At 42.0% G+C, this 17,531-nt stretch overlaps 1 protein-coding gene across 2 annotated transcripts in view; it reads right to left on the reverse strand.

Moving 5' to 3' along the window:
• CADM2 (cell adhesion molecule 2) overlaps positions 1–17,236 on the reverse strand; it is a 996,746-nt gene extending 979,510 nt beyond the window's left edge. For both annotated transcript variants that reach the window (XM_045002081.1, XM_045002080.1), the window contains exon 1: positions 16,891–17,236. In XM_045002081.1, the coding sequence (XP_044858016.1) occupies positions 16,891–16,951 (61 nt within the window). In that variant the 5' untranslated portion in view covers positions 16,952–17,236. The remainder of the gene's footprint in view (positions 1–16,890) is intronic.
• Between the last annotated feature and the right edge of the window lie 295 nt (positions 17,237–17,531).

Genomic DNA, 17,531 nt, shown 5'->3' on the forward strand with positions numbered 1-17,531 from the left:
ACTTTACCAAAATATGAACATGTTTATTAAAATAAGTCTTAAACTCTATATTCTGAAGATACAATTGGTATGGTGCAAATATAGCCTATGACTGCATAGATTTCATTTATCTTTATTACAAAGAACCTTGCTTTTTTCCTGTAAGTTGCACTGTTAGAGCTGTTGTCTTTAATATAAAAAGAATCACACATTTCACTGCCTCCCACTGTGACTAGGATACCTAGGAGATTAGCTTGAGATATTGGGTTCTCACATGTGTCCCACAATTATTTTAGATGTTCATAACAAGCAGGTGGTCATAAAAGCCTCAAGAGAACAGTTTAAAGACTCACTTCAATACATACAACTTTTTCTGCATGCACTCCCTACTTCTTTACTATTGTGTGATCATATTGCCAGTTTCCCCCGCTCACAGTAGGATTAAGGCTTCAGGTTTGAATAATAATTAAAAAGCAGATAACCAAAAACACAGAAAATGGAATCAATCATTTTCATGTCAATTATTCCCCTCATATTTACAGACAATAATAGGTAAACAGGACAACTACAAAAGTTTACACCAGGAGTCAGCAACCTTCAGCACACGGTCCATCAGGGTGGACGCTGATGAGCTGTGAGACATTTTGTTTACATTGACCGTCTGCAGGCACAGCCCCCCTGCAGCTCCCTTTCGCCGCAGTTCACCATTCCCAGCCAATGGGAGCTGCGGGAAGCCACGGGCTGCAGGGACGTGCTGCCCGCTGCTTCCCACAGCTCCCATTGGCCAGAAACTTCACTAAGCAGCCATGCGGAGCTGCAGGGGTGCTGTGCCATGCCTGCAGACAGTCAACATAAACAAAATGTCTCACAGCCCACCAGCGGATTACCATGATGAGCCATGTGCCGAAAGTTACTGACCCTGGCTTACATCTTGCAGTAGCAACCACTTCTTAAATCTATACAGACCCCCAAAAGGAGTGTAAGTTCAAGGCACCAATTGTTGGGGGAAAAAATCTTGGGCTTCACTGTCAAAAAAATGCAATATACTTGACATTTGTCAGTAAGCTGTATATTATACACCATGTAGTATACTATACAAAAATACTATTTTATTTTAATAAAGCCTAAAAGGGAAAGTGTTGTTGAGACCAAGACAATACTCAGGAGACGGTATTACAATTACCTCTATTTAAAGAAGTTTCAGATGCATACTGAATTAGTGTTCTCAAGATACCAATATGACATTCCCTCTAAGATTTTTTTTATCAAATTTTAGTCCAGGAGATCAAACACTGAACACAACATATTGTGACAAAACTTATGCCAAAATGCTTTTTAATTCAACTTTGTGCTTTGCAGTGGCTGAGCAGCTTAAATATTTTATGCCTTCAACCTTATTCCTTCCTACTTGGCCTGATTTTGTCCTACAAAAGTCAAGGGGAGACTTCGCTGGCTACAAAAGTAGCCAACCCAATGCTCATCTTCCTAAACAGGATGGACAACTAGTTGGTTCAGGAGCAATAGGGGACATGTGCATTTGAGTTGGGGAGAGGAAACAAACTCGATCTAAGGAAAAGGATAAATGGACACAAATCAGATATTAGGAATGGCAATATTCAAAAACCTGTAGGAGAACACTTCAACCTCCCTGGCCACACAATAGCAGATCTTAAGGTGGCCATCCTGCAGCAAAAAAACTTCAGGACCAGACTTCAGAGAAACTGCTGAGCTCCAGTTCATCTGCAAATTTGACACCATCAGCTCAGGATTAAACAAAGACTGTGAATGGCTTGCCAACTACACAACCAGTTTCTCCTCCCTTGGTTTTCACTCAACTGCCAGAACAGGGCCTCATCCTTCCTGATTGAACTAACCTCGTTATCTCTAGCTTGCCCCTGGAAATTTCCACTACTTGCATCCGAAGAAGTGGGTATTCACCCACGAAAGCTCATGCTGCAAAACATCTGTTAGTCTATAAGGTGCCACAGGATTCTTTGCTGCTTAAACTCGATCATGTCCCTCGCCTCCCTTCTGGTGGTTCCATAGGTTGCAAGGGGACAAAGTTCCAAGTTAGCCTGCTCCCTCCCCTTCCCGCTGCAAGAGGGACAGATCACCTTCTACAGCTCCTGGCCACTGACCCTGCCCCAGCTGTTCTTGCTACCATTGAATGGCAAAAGTCAGGACATCATGACTGATAGCCCTCACTTGCCAGGACAAGAAAGCAATGTAGTTGGTTTGCTTTGGACTTGTAACCATTTGGGTCTTTGATCTAGTATGCTGTGATATTGAAGAAATTCCCTGGACTCCATTTGTATTCCTAATCTCCATTTTGTGTCCCTGGCTTCCCTCTTGAAATCACAGGTCACTTGCCATTAGATGCTGTAGGTCACATGACCAGATCAGTGCATAAGAGGTATGGCAATGAGGTAGGCTAGATCTAGAGCCTACCTAGATCTAGAGCAAGGTTATTCGTATTGAACAAGTCTGAGCATGTCTGAACATGTTGGGGGCATGCCCAAGACAGTATAAAAGGCAGGGTGGTAACAGGCAGTTAATCAGTTGGGAGACAGCAAGAATTGCTCCTGGGGGAGGAGTGTGGGGGGGGAAGAGAGAGAGAGAGAGAGAGTGCTGAAGAGACCTGCCATGGAACCAAGGTGACTGACCAGAGCAGCAGCAAGCAAGCAACCAGCCAGCACCAACAGAAAATGCAGCGGAATCAAAAATAATGTAAGCCTGCTCATTTTAAATTATAGTATAGCATAATTATAGTGTGGGATAGTATTAGTATGTTTATGCTTGAGGTGTGTGTTAATTGTAATTTCCCTAAGTAAAAAAAAAACAACAAAAAACAAAAAACTTATATTTAAGTTAAAATCTGTCACAAACTGGCCATCTGTGGCAGAATGCATCATTTAGAATCACTCAAACTATGCTACAGTAAAAGTTGTTTTATCCATCATGTTGAGGGAATGGGGGGCGCTGGTAAATGAAAAATGCCAGTTAACTATGAAAGAGGACGGTTGGGAGAGGGCATGGGGCAGCGTGTTGGGGCACGGGAGGATGTGTGGGGTGCCAGATCCTGGGGGCACTCACCTCAGGCAGCTCCCCACAAGCTGTGATCTGTCCCGGCTGCATCTAGGTGGAGGTGTGGCAGGCGGCCCTGCACGCTGCCTCTGCTTGCAAGCTCTATCCCCTCAGTTCCCATTAACCATGATTCCCAGCTAAATGGGAGTTGTGGAGCTAGTGTTTGGGGAGGGACAGCAGCAGTGTACAGAGCCACCTGCTGCACACCTGCTTAAGAGCAGCTGGGACAGGCTGCTGACTGAAGTGAGTGCCCCCTGGATCCAGCACCTCACACACCCTGTGCCCCAAGCCCCTCCCCTCCCAGGCCCAATCTCTCCCCCGCACCAGAGCCTGTGCTCCACACCTCCTCCCATGTCCCAACCCTCTGCTGACCTCATGCCAACCAGACTATAAACCAGATTTCAATGAAAATCAGAAATGCTGGTTTATAGAGCTTTCTGGTTGGTGAAGTGATGAATAAAATAGCTTTTACTGTATTGTGGTCTGAATGCTCCCTAACTTGTAACAAGGGACATATCTAATTCATGGTTTTGGATTAGATTGTAGTAGAGATTATTAGTTAAACTAAAGAGAGATGCTTTGTTTTGAAAAGAACACTGCCTGTGCCAATCACTTTATTGGAATGTCATATCCATGTCTTCCAAGTGTTTCCTAGACTATCCTGGAGACTGGTACCACAGGAAGGACAGTAATGGGGTGATAGATTATTTTATTAACATCCCGAAGCCTATTTTTCAACGGTCACAGCAAGATCTCATGATGCCTGGGGCTATGCTGAGCTCCCAGTTTTATTTGAGGTCACTGGAGTTTGTTGAAGAGCTTAACCAGCTTTTGACAGCAGCAGCCTCTTCTGCAGGTGCAGAGAAAAACCTTCTCTTCAGTTTATTCAACTAGTTCCGTTCAAATGACTAGTTAATTCAAAGCTGAGATACTAAACAGGAGTTCGAAGAGCAGGAAGACTTTCTTTCCTCTTCCAAGCTACAAATAAAAATTAGATATGAGAAGGTAAGATCTACTGCTTCTGAACTCCTACAGAACATAAATTTCAGTCACTGAGTCCAATTCACTATCTAGAGTGAATGATCCCTTTCATATGCAAAGCATGTTTTGATAACTTTGGAAAAAAGTTGTTTCTAGCACATTAAACATAAAATTCTGCATTTACTTGAATCTGAATTTCTATCCTATTCGAGCTTAGCACAAATAATGAATTAAAAGTCAAATAAATGTATTCACCGTTTTATATTAATTTTTACATTTTTATTAAGAATCTGCTAAAATATAATTGCTTAAATAGTGAGTAGCTAGTTATGGTGAATCAGACATATTAGCATAAGCAGCACCAAGTTTGGCAAATAAATATAGACTTTACACAACAAATTTTTTTAAATGGCTACCAACCACTGAGAAACAAAAAATTTTAAATTACAGATAAAAATGAAAATTGATCATTTAAATCAAGGTTTCCTTATTTAAATAATTAAATCAGTGATACTGAGTCACTGATTTAAATCTAAACACCCTATACCAGTGTGAAGATATGTCATATAACATAGAAAACCTTGATGTTGACACCTCTTGGGCAGCTGTTGGCCTACAATTTGTATAAGTTACTTTAAATTTGAACAATGGTAAAAATATTGCAGATTGTACTAGTTCTCATTTCCTTTTATAATAAGTTTGGTATGTCATTTCTGACTTGACAAATTAAGATTTGAGTCAGGTGTCAGATTCCAGGCTTTAATTTTATTAGTTAAAAGAATAAAGTGTGTGTGTAGCCTGCAAAGATATGGTAGTGGGGGGGTACACTTATACTCAATGGAAGCAGGGGAGAGGTATCAAAGCAGACCCCTTCTTCTAATTTTAAGATCAACCTAAATAGGTTGTCTGCTAGTGGTTCTCCACATTATTATGCAAGTTGTGGGGGGAAATGGATTTTCATATATTACATGTTCAAGATACCACCTTGATGCTACTTTCTTGTTTGGACTGAAGGGGAGAGCCACTCCATTTTGATCCCGGAGGTATCATTTAGTTGGAGAGTTTAGATGAAGTGCTCTGACATTCACAGGAATGGAGGTCATAGACTGTTCAGCATTGTTCCCAGCCCCTGCTGGTCCATACAATACAGTGAAGCAGCTGCCACCAGGCCAGCATATTTGTTATATTATTAAGTATCAGAGGGGTAGCCGTGTTAGTCTGGTTCTGTAGAAGCAGCAAAGAATCCTGTGGCACCTTATAGACTAACAGACGTTTTGCAGCATGAGCTTTCGTGGGTGAATACCCACGTCTTCGGATGTATAGGCATCCGAAGAAGTGGGTATTCACCCACGAAAGCTCATGCTGCAAAACGTCTGTTAGTCTATAAGGTGTCACAGGATTCTTTGATGCTGTTATATTATTATTATGGAAGTCAATTAATCACAGTTAACTCACACAATTAATTTTTTTGACTTAACTGCAGTTTTAATCGATAGAATACCATTTGAAATTTATTAAATATTTTGGATTTTTTTCTATATTTTCAAATATATTGTATTATATTGTAATTGAAATCAAAGTATAGACTTCTCACTTTTTCTTACCATTTGTATAGTGCAAATAATATATAGTATTTTTTCAGTTCTCCTCATACAATTACTGTAGTGCAATCTCTATCATGAAAATGCAACTGACTAATGGGGATTTGTTTGTTACATAACTGCACTCAAACAAATCAATGCAAAAACTTTAGAGCCTAAAAGTCCACTCAGTCCTATTTCTTGTACAGCCAATGTCACTCAGAGAACATGCATCCATGCTGATGACAGGTTCTGTTTGATAACTATACAAAGCAATGCAGACCAACACATGTTCATTTTCATAATCTGAGTCATATGCCACCAGCAGAAGGCTGATTTTCTTTTTTGGTGGCTCGGGTTCTGTAGTTTCTGCATCGGAGTGTTGCTCTTTTTAGACTTCTGAAAGCATGCTCCACACCTCATCCCTCTCAGATTTTGGAAGGCACTTCAGATTCTTAAACCTTGGATTGAGTGCTGTAGCTATCTTTAGAAATCTCACATTAGTACCTGCTTTGCATTTTGTCAAATCTGTGTGAAAGTGTTCATAGAATGAAAAACATGTGCTGAGTCATCTGAGACTACTAGAACATGAAATATATTGCAGAATATGGGTAAAACAGAGCCGGAGACATACAATTCTGTATGTTCGGTCACACACTTAATGAACGCTTTTTTTAAAAATGAGCATCAGCATGGAACCATGTCCTCTGAAATGGTGGATGAAGCATGGAGGGACATATGAATCTTCAGCACATATGGCATGTAAATATCTTGCAGTGCTGGCTGCAACAGTGCCATGTGAATGCCTATTCTTACTTTCAGGTGGCATTGTGAACAAGAAGCAGGCAGCATTATCTCCTGCAAATGTGAACAAACTTGTTTGTCTGAGCAATTGGCTGTACAAGAAATAGGACTGAGTAGACTTGTAGGCTCTAAAGTTTTTCATTAATTTGTTTGAGTGCAGTTATGTAACAAAAAATCCCCATTAGTCAGTTGCATTTTCACGATAAAGAGATTGCACTACAGTACTTACTATGTGTTCATATATTTCTTTGTTTTTTTACAGTGCAAATATTTGTAATCAAAAATATAAAGTGAACACTCTACACTTTGTATTCGGTGTTGTAATTGAAATCCATATATTTGAAAATGTAGAAACATCCAAAAATATTTCAATAAATGTTATTCTATTATTGTTTTATCGCATGCTTAATCATGATTATTTTTAATTGCTTGACAGCCCTAATTATTAGCTATGCCTACATTTTATCTGTGCGTTCAACAAGATTTTTTCAAGCTTTCAGAGGGGAACTGGAATGCTATGCTTATTCTAGTACACTTTCAGTTCCATTTTTAGTCAACTACTGTAGTAACATCTGAATGCTGAACATTCCCCAATCATCCTAAAGACAGAATTTCTTTAATTTCTAGTTGCAATGATTTTAAATGCTAACGAAAGGCCCAAGCTGAGGGGAGAACCACTGTAAATTATAGTCTTTTATGGCCTTTGTTGCAGATTTAGAGATAGTGTTTAATCCTAGATTAGTAAACTGTTCACAGTGAATCTCTCTCGTCAGTGCCTTTAATGCTTCTCAATTTGCTAACAGATGCAGTACTGCATTTATCTCTTTATATTTTGAATCATAAAGTAAGTTTTTTCCAGCACAGCTGACCCCGTGACGATATGATTCAAGACAGTGGTAGACACAATTGAACAGTATATTTACTTCTTTAGAAGGTAGAAAAGCCAGTGATTTCTTTTCCTCCTCTACTAGTGGATGCATGTCAGGAAGTGTATCATAGATGCTCCAAGCAGCAGGGAAGCCATGCAGCTATTTATCTGACTCCTGCAACTAAAAGCTCAGCTTTTTTTTTTTAAATGTATATAAAAATAAAAACAGGCTACCATAGATTACAATCTGCATATTTTGGACAGGAAGGTAACAGCAGGCAAATTTATAACATACTTTTGGCTAATATATTTAATGCTAATATGGAGGGTAAGTGAGAAAACCATCATGGTGGGGGACACTAGAAATAGTGGTGCAAAGGATTCTGAATAACCTAGTTTTAACTACTACAAAGATCCAACTTAAACTAATGCTTTTGAACTTCCCCTTGTTAGTAATATTTTGTTGATTGCAGTTTCTCTTGGGTTTTTTAATATTCATCTGTGCTACTTCTGAAGGTTCTATTACACATCAGTGTTCAATTGATAATCCAAATGGTCAAACAATTACAAAACTGAACTGCCAAACTTACATAGCTGGAGTTGTTCTGGAATAAAGTGGATAGTGCTCATAAATCCTACATAATTCTGAAAACTAATGGCTTCTGCTTCAGCTAGCTGCTTTTTCCCCTTGTTAGGGTCTAATCAGAGCAGCCCCCTACTTTTTAGCATGGTAGGAATGAAAGCAGGTCAAGTTATAGATAATCCAGCACATGTAGGTCAGTGTGGTATTTTCCATTTGTTCAGATATTTATCCCAAAGTTTCTACTGTAACTGCTACTGTGAAGTGATTTGGCCTTAAATTTTCCTCAGAACTTCCATTGGCCAAATTTTTTGGAGTTGTCTGGGTAGAGCTTCGCTAAGCAGAAGAAGAGTTAAGGCTTGCCAGCACAGCTGGATCAAAGAACTGTCTGTGCTGGTTTGTTGCTTGACACTTCTGCAAAGTGAAGAAAGATGGAAATGCATAGTGTAATGCATTATGAGCCCACACTGATATCCATAATAAAGATGATTTTATGTGGACATTGATCAGTTGTTTTGCATAGTGAGCTTTCATTTTAATTAAGATTAGCAAAAGAAATTACTATATCAATAAAAATATAAACATTTATTCAATAAGCATAATATTTAGCTATATTTCAGATTTAACCTAGATATTTACACTTTGTCACAGGAATCTGGCCTCATTTTTTCTTGGCCTTCCTCCGCCTCCCCGTCCCCACAAAAAAGGGGAGGAACACCCAACATAAGCCACTGAACTGCTTATCATTAAGCTCAGAAAGATTACATTTTTATCCTTAAACACTGATAATCAATTACACCATACACACAAAATGATTGAGTATTTTTGCTGTTAATAGAAAATTCAGATAAGCAAAGAAAAATGCTGCTTGAGAACTCAAAATAAACAAAGTGAATAGCCTTAAATTGTTATATATTGTCTGCCCCCTCCACCTTTTCCTGCAACTAAAGTCAAACTGACAACAAAAACCCCTTAAATACTTGATAATTTTGCAGTCATATCAGCTGCAGTCTGCCAAGCCCATTTACAGTGACTATAAATGCACAAGAGCAAAGGGAATTCCTATTTGTACTACTCTTTCAAGGATGCAGAGAGGACTATTAACCAGCATAAGGCCATATACATTATATTTCAGAGCCTATCTGCACAGTATGAATTAGTGACAGGGTATAAAGAATTAAGTAAAACAAGCTCAACTATGGTAAACAAGATTATGACACTGCTGTACATAGTTACAAGTCTTGTTTATGGTACTTTTCATATCTGAAACCACTTTACAAATCCACACTGCTGTACAAACTTTGCATAGAGACCAGTTCTTCTGACACTGAAACATAGCCACCACTGGAAAGAAACCTAGGAACAGCTTAACACTCCTCAGTAGTTTAGGGCAAGTAGGGAAAAAAATTACATCTAAAACTCAACCTTACGGATTGGAAAAATTATCTCTCATGCTCAAGTAAAGTAAAGTTATATTAGCAGTGATGTGCTTCTTTTTAGAGTGTGAAAGCCATGACTGCTTCCTAGCCTTCTGATTACTGATTCTTAAACCAGCAAGGGTTTGAGATCATATGAAAGCAATATATTTGCTACCTGGCTAGAGAAAAGAAAGTACACCTCCTCTCAGTTACCCTCTTCAGTGAGATGCAGAACACATCTTTGGACCAGAAACACATGCAGTATTATCCGGTTCCCTGTGCCCCAATATGAAGGATGGCATGAGATTTTGGGGTGGGAGAGTTGTGGGTATAAACAGCAGAAAAACGAACAAAGAGTTTTCAGAGCTAGGTTGTTAGAGGTTCACCTCAGTTTAACATAGTCATTACAGACTACTGTAAGAAGTTTCATGTTAATTTTGGATCTTGGATTCTCCATCTTATTTAAGAAGATTGAAAGATTATATTTTAAACACTGAAGACACTAGGAACTGCAAGAGATAATGTAACTGATTTCCTGAACAGGCTTGGCTTCTGTTTCATGTCATCTTCATTACCAATTTGTTAATTACTAGATTTCGTACTCTCCCCCCACCCCTGCATATTTCCCCAAATAAACCAATTCCCATTAGAGCACTTCATCTCAGTACTGCCCTACTCTAAGGGTGTGTCTAAAATTACCATGGATCAACGCTTCAGCGATTGATCCAGTGGGGGTCGATTTAGCAGGTCTAGTGAACACATGCTAAATCGACCTCCAACCGCTCTGCCATCAATCTGGTACTCCACCGGAATGAGAAGCATAAGGTAAATTGACGGGAGAAACCCAGCATGGTATAGACACCGCAATAAGTTAACCTAAGCTATGTTGACTCCAGCTACATGAATAACTTAGGTCAATTTAACCCTGTTGTCGAGACCTGCACTTGGCCTACTGCAGATTAAAATGAAGACTACCTATATTCAGACTATACAGAACAATCTATTTATGTTAAAAATAGGCTAAGAAAGATTAAAGTAGACAAAAAAGGAAATCCTCAAGAACCTTTGTATGGCTATTCCATGGTTTTAAAATGCATATTCTATAGAGACATGGAATTTAAAAAAAATTCATTATGTACTTTTAGGCGTACAGTAAAACCCTCTCAAGGACAAGGAATGTGTACACTGAAGTCCTGCAAGTTTATGCAGTTTATTCATTACAAATGTTACATAACATAGTGCCATGTATCTCCAACCTGCACTGGTTTGGATTTTTTTTTTCCCATTATGCCTGCAAGACAGGTTGATGGCACTATACTCCAGCTCTCTCAGTCTCTTTAGTCATTCCAAGTGGCACAGTGAAACCCCGCTATGACGTGATGTTTGGGGTCCAAAAAATTCCATCACGCTAAATGCGGGGGTCACGGTTTAGCGGAGTTTCAAGCCGGTCAGTTTAAGTCAGTGGTCCACAACCTGGTGCATTGATGTGCGCCACTTAGTGCCTAGTGCCCAGCAGGGGAGAGAAGCTGCAGCCCCATGCCTGCCGGGGACAAAGAACTCAGAGACTGCAGGCGCCAGTGCTCTCTGTCCCCGGCAGCTGCGGGGCCGCAGCTCCTCTTGAAGCCGGAGAGAAGCCGCAGCCCCGCGGCTGCCGGGGACAGAGCACCAGCACCCGCAGCCTCGGAGTTCTCTGTCCCCGGCAGGTGCGGGGCCGTGGCTTCTCTCCCCGCTGGGCACTACGCGGGGGCACATCAATGTCCTGGCAGGCACCATGGCGTTGGGGACCACTGGTATTAGGCCTTAAAGGTGAGCCAACTTATGATTGCGTTATATGCAATTTCGCGTTATGGCAGGGCGCGTTATTGTGAGGTTTGACTGTATCTTATAACCAGAATTTAGTCTCAGTTCAACTAAGACTAAGAATTGTTCTGAACTGTAAACCATTAAGAAGTCAGATTTTTAAGATCTGTATTAGAACTCTTATGCAGAGAGTTACTACCACTTACTTCTATATAGTCTTAAAGAGGGCCTAAGCTTTTCTGTTAGTAGGTAGGCCACCACATTCTTAGCTATACAGCTATTCTATTAGCCACTAGCTGACATCGCTCAGAAGGTTTCCAGCAACTGTGCATAAAAATGACTTGTTTTTGCATTTCAAATGCAGAAACATTTAGAAAAAACTCAGAACACATTGATTTTATCTTTAATATTACTACATATCTCTTGAACAAACAAGTGCAACTACCTAAGTAAAGGTTGTTGCCTATCCCTTTGCCAGCAGTGAATTTAATCCAATATCAGATAAGAATTAAAAATGCAAACAATGCAATGGCAAAAAAGCAAAAGCTGAAAAGGAAACTAACAGACTTAAGTTCTCCATCTTGTACATGACAAAAAAACCTCAAACCCCCCTACCCCCGCAAAAAAAATTGATGTACTTCAATTAAAGAACTATTAGTATGTTACAATGTATAGTCAGTGTCTCTTGATCAAGGCTTCCTGCACTGTGAGGACACTTGCTTTATGACAAGCTGAAAAAGAGGGTCCACTATTTAATGTGGTGATAGAGAGGAAAATAGCAATTGTATATTGTTATACAATGTTAAAGTGACATTAAGAACTTGATAACCACTTAAGGTTTTTTTTAGAATAAAAGATAATGAGCAAGAATTTTAATAAGGTGTAAGTCACAGAACTCTTTCCTGAGCACCTAATCCAGCAGTCCTTACTCACCAAGATACATCAATGTGTATCTTCCCCAATTAAGTACTTAGTCATATTCTGCAATTATTTCAGTAATACCGATTATAACTGATTATATTTAACTTCATGAGATGTGGTCTAAGAGTATTTTACACATACATATGAAGCATCAGTGTGTACTGCTGAAGAGCCAATGAAACCTTGGTTAAACTACTCAAATTCATAAACAAGCTCTACATCATGTTTATTGACTTAAATACTTCACACATGACAAAGAATCATCAAACAAACAAACAAAAACCCATAATCTGTTACCTTGTTTCTCTGTGTACCAAAACAGACTTTTTTATAGTTTCTACAAGTCAAACAATCTAATTTGTGCTGAACTAATACGCTTGTGCTTAGACAACCATTTTATGACTTTATTTGTGTGATCAATAGTAGTGGCAAGGAAATATGTAAGAGTGTTCCTTACATCATATATTTAAATACTGTAGATTTGCCTAATTCAATAGTAATCCATAATTTAATTTAGTTTAATGAGTTTTATGCATAATATACAGCTATATAGTAACTTCACATCAAAAAACTCGCAATGAATTTAAAAAAAAATTACCTACCCAACTAAGTATTAACTATTGTAGCATAACTATTTCCACAGCATCATGTTATGTCAATCAATATGGGAACTGATGTGTATCTTTTTATAAAGATATCTGGGTTCATGATAAAGATGTTCTTACCGGCAACCTGCTTTCTATCAGCTTCAATGATAAGATGTATCAATTATCACAACTTCAGACAAAAAAAAGCTTGTTAGTAGTCTATCCACTGTCATTTAAGTTACAGCAATTCAGTATTGTTTTTGAGTGTCTATAGACACTTCCCTGAAAACATTTGCCCAGTGTTAGCACTGATGTATTGAAAGTACTTTTTCAGTATCATACAATGCTACCCAGTGTTTTCTCAGAAGCCGAGCACATTAAGGCATTAGATGCCATTTGCATTATCACACAGCAGGGGGCTATAGTAGCTACATTCTGGGATAATCCTAACCCACGTCTTTATACAAAGAGTACAGTAAAACCCATCTTTAGTATTATAGCTTCACACATGAAGTGTTTACAATATACTGTTTGCTTGTCAAGTAAAATAAAAAAGGGTGCATCATCTGAACTCCCAAGTTGTTTTAAATGCACACTAGAAACTTTTTACATTTGGGGGGGATAATATTACTAAATTCATTTAGTGGAAGAATTAAAGCAAAAAGGTAGGTGAGTGTGACAAGTATTGTGAACCAACTGAACAATTTAGTCCTCTGGGGCATAGTGCAATCACTACATAACCACTATGATTGCTAATTTTTTTTTAGGATTTCTAGACTATAGAAGCTACTGTTTCTGCATCAGCTATTAGAGAGAGCAGAAGAGATTAACTTCAAGTTTCTCATCTCTGAATCATAGACTTTCAGGTCAGATGGGACCAATATGATAGTCTAGTCTGACCTCCTGCACAATGCAGGCCACAGAATCTCACCCACTCACTCCTGTATCAAACCCCTAACCTATGTCTGAGCTACTGAAGTCCTCAAATCATGTTTAATCCTCCAGCAAGTGACCCGTGCCCCACACTGCAGAGGAAGATGAAAAACCCCCAAGGCCTCTGCCAATCTGCCCTGGAGGAAAATTCCTTCCTCACCCCAAATATGGCGATCAGCTAAACCCTGAGCATTTGGGCAAGACACTCAGGAAAGAATTCTCTGTAGTAACTCAGATCCCACCCCATCTAACATCCCATCAGAGGCCATTGGGCATATTTACCACTAATAGTCAAGATCAATTAATTGCCAAAATTAGGCTATCCCCATTTACCATCGCCTCCATAAACTTATCAAGTTTAGTCTTAAAGCCAGATATATCTTTTGCCCCAACTGCTCCCCTTGGAAGGCTGTTCCAGAACTTCACTCCTCTGATGGTTAGAAACCTTCATCTGAACTCATCTGACAAACTGCTTCTAACCTCAGCATATTATTACTCCCTCTCCCACCACCATTTCTACCCACCCAGAGCATGCAGTTATTACGGGACTTTCAGAAAAGAGCCAACAAAAAAAATAATGGAGTGCTTGCTATTAATATTATTCCATGCACTAGCTTAAAAACTATTATATGTTCTCATCTTTCTATTTTCAGTGCTTCACAGTACCCAGGACTACTTTTGAAAGTGAGGCTCCTGATTGGCTTTTTGGGCATTGCCTTACTCCCATATAGGACACATCAGCTTGACTGCCTGGCACGGTCTTTTAAACTTAATTAGCTTAAGTTTCATTGACATGAAGTCCTCACAATCAAAAGTCAGAAATGTTTAAAATCTACAGAACAAAGTTTTTATTCATCTAATGAACTAGGGAAAAACTGATATCCTAAGGCCCAAGAGGAGGAAACTTTAACAAATCAGTTGAATCGCTTAACACAGCTTTGGGGAGCAAGGCAAGCCAACAGGAACAGGCTACTTTTACATACAACTATAAAGCTGCCAACAATAAATAAGTATGTCTAATATACTTAACCGTGCCTGCTAGCTGTGCCAAAATAAACAGTAAAACTAAACAAACAGATTTTATAAAGTACCAACATAAGGTGGACTAAAGCAACTTAATGTTCACTGAAACTCAGCCACCACTGTACAGAACAGACTTTTACTAGCAAAAATTCAATCATTTCCTCCTCTAGTCTTACCACAAGCAGCAAAGGATAGTGTAAATTACTCAAGTCTTAGGTATATTCCAGAAATATGGTTTTCATTCCTAAGCATTTTAAGATACATCCAGGAAAAACACCTTCTGAAGCAGCACTCGAGAGCTAGGTAGATGAATACTTGAATAAAAAGTGACACCCCCCCACCTCCAAATATATCTCAACTGTGAGGTTAAAAACATGGAGACATTTTATAAATGTGGGAGAGAGCCAGATAGCACCCTCTCCCACAAGGGCAGGCCTGATTTAATTCTTTCAGTCAGGTAGCTTTGGATTATACCTTTCTTCTTGCACTTTTTTTAAAAAAACCAATGTTGCTTGCAATGGTGCATTTTCCCTGGTTCACTCCCTAAACTGTTGTGAAAGCCACCACTTTAAAATCCCTGTTTGCTTTTAAAAATGTGATGCACCGAATGCATCTGATTGCATTTCAAGAAAAAGATCAAATCCTCCTCTGGTAGCAGCAAAACCAATTTTATTGGCGAGAGAAAGAGTCAGTCCAGACAGGTTTCCCCCTTCATCGTCCGTCTGTCCCTCCCTCCTCCTCCTCCTCCTCCCCCCTTCGCAATGAATTGACAATTCACAGGGCAACGTAAAGGCACACAGGAGCCTCAACCCCCAGGTGCAGTCTGCCGCACATGCCCCAATAAATCTTGTATTATAGCATCAACACAGAAGCTCCTTGTGCACTGACGTACTAGGCAACTCATACAGATCGGTAAGGAAAATCAACAGTATACAAACATCATTTGCAATCGCAATTTAATTAATTTAATCGCCCTCCCCTTCAACATCGCCACCAAAATGCAACTTCCTCAGAAGGTGAAGTGAGTGCTGCCTGCAGGTTACTGAATGCAGTGGAGACTGAAATAGACGCGTCTATTTCAGCCACCCCGCAGATTACTTCTGCTTCTGGGGAGGAAGGACTGGGAGGGGAATTTAACCTCCTCTGGAGACCTCGCACAGGATGCTCACTAGAGAGATTTGAAAATACAAACTTTACAGGGACAAAGGGAAGGGAGAACAACAAAATCCCACAAGGTCACTTAGTTCATTTAGTTCTTCCCCTCCCTTACCCCATATATAAGAAAGGGATGTTTCTCTCCCCGCAGCCATCCTAAAGAAAAGGTGCAGGCGAAGAAGTTGCTGAATGATGGCTCATTGACCTCATTTAAATCCTGCCAAGGCCGCCGGGGTGCATGTGGCGGGGGGAACTTTACCCACACGCACTCGGGTATCTGGCAACTTCTCGTCCCCAATCAGCTGGAGAGAGGGGGAGGGGGTGACCAGACCAAACCCAGATTCCCCCACGCTGCAGCCGGAGAGGGAGATCCTCGTTACTCTCCTTCCAGCACCACGGCCACATCCTCCTCCCCACAACAGCAGGAGCTAACTCTCTCCGCCCGTTTCTCCATCCAGTGCCATTTCTATCCTCTTGCCTTCCCCCAAAATAAGGCAAGATCTGCGGAGCTGGGAGGGGTTTCTCTTCCCACCCCTCACTCACTATTCATGTGCACGATAACAGTATTTTGCAGATTTCCCTCCACTGCAGTCACACAGCGGTTGTTACATTTCACTCGGAAGGCTCCTGTCAATGAAGGCGAGAGGGGGAGAAATCCCACCCCAAAGAGCCGAGTCTGGAAAGTAGCTGCAGGATGCGTGGCACAGCGAACGGGGGCTCCTCAAGAGCCACACTGGTTTCGGAAACCTGGGTTTGCTCGAGGTTTTTCCTAAAAAAATCCTCTCGCCTGCTGCGTATGAGCCCAGCACCGACTCGCTCTTCCGCTTCTCGCCCATGCCCGTGAGGCAGCGCTAAGCGCCACGCTCCCGCGGCAGGGACGCGGCTGCCGCTCACTTCCAGAGCCGCGCCTGCCGGGGGGCGAGGGGGCGGCCCGCCCAGAGGGAAGGTTACAGGGAGTTGAAGGACTGGTGGGGGAGGGGAGCGGGGGGGACGGCGGATTAAGGCTCGTGAGGCGCTTCGCCTCCCTACAGCGCGGCACGAGTGAGTGCGGGAGGCTGGGGGCCAGGAGCGGCGGAGGGGGCGCAGGACCGGGGCGCGGGCGGAGGCGGGGGGGGGTCTCCCCCTGGCTGCCCCCACCCCCGCGGCGGGGTCCCCGGGACGGAGCTGGGGGCGGTACCTTGTATGAGGAGCCCGCAGAGGCTGTAGAAGCGCAGAAGGGCGCTGGGTCTCAGCCGCATCCTGGGGGCTTCCCTCGGGCTGGGTGGGCGCCAGGCAGAGCTTCCCGCAGCCTGCGCCGCCTCTCTCCGGGCGCTTCTGTCCCCCGGCAGGAGCCTCCGCCGCAGTGTCTCCCTCTGCCTCGCTGTATCCAGTGGGGTGAGGAGGAGGACCGGGGTCGCGGGGGCGGGGGGGGTGAGGCGGCTCCCTCCTCCTCTGGCGCTGGGCAGGTCCCCCCCGTGCAGCGGTGCCAGCCGCGCTCGCCTGCCTTGGTTCACGGGAAGCCCGCTCCGCTACCCGCCGCTTCGAGCTCTAGACACAAGGGCAATCTCAGCGCGGCTCCCCCCTGCCCGGCCCCGCCCCCGCCCCGAGCCACGCCCACCACGCCAACGGCCGCGCCTCCCGTCCAGCCCCCTCCGGCCACGCCCCTGCGCTAGCCACGCCCACTTCCTCCCACTTTGTCGTCTAAATCCCACCCTCGTTCAAGCCACACCCCTTTTCCCCCCCACCTCGCCCTAGGCCCGCCCTCAGGATGGTATATGATTGACAGGGTAAGTGCTCCAATGGAAGAGCCGCGGATCTGATCGTTGAGCCAATGAGTGG

The sequence above is a fragment of the Mauremys mutica genome, chromosome 1, assembly GCF_020497125.1.
Source record: "Mauremys mutica isolate MM-2020 ecotype Southern chromosome 1, ASM2049712v1, whole genome shotgun sequence".
Classification (NCBI taxonomy): domain Eukaryota; kingdom Metazoa; phylum Chordata; order Testudines; family Geoemydidae; genus Mauremys; species Mauremys mutica.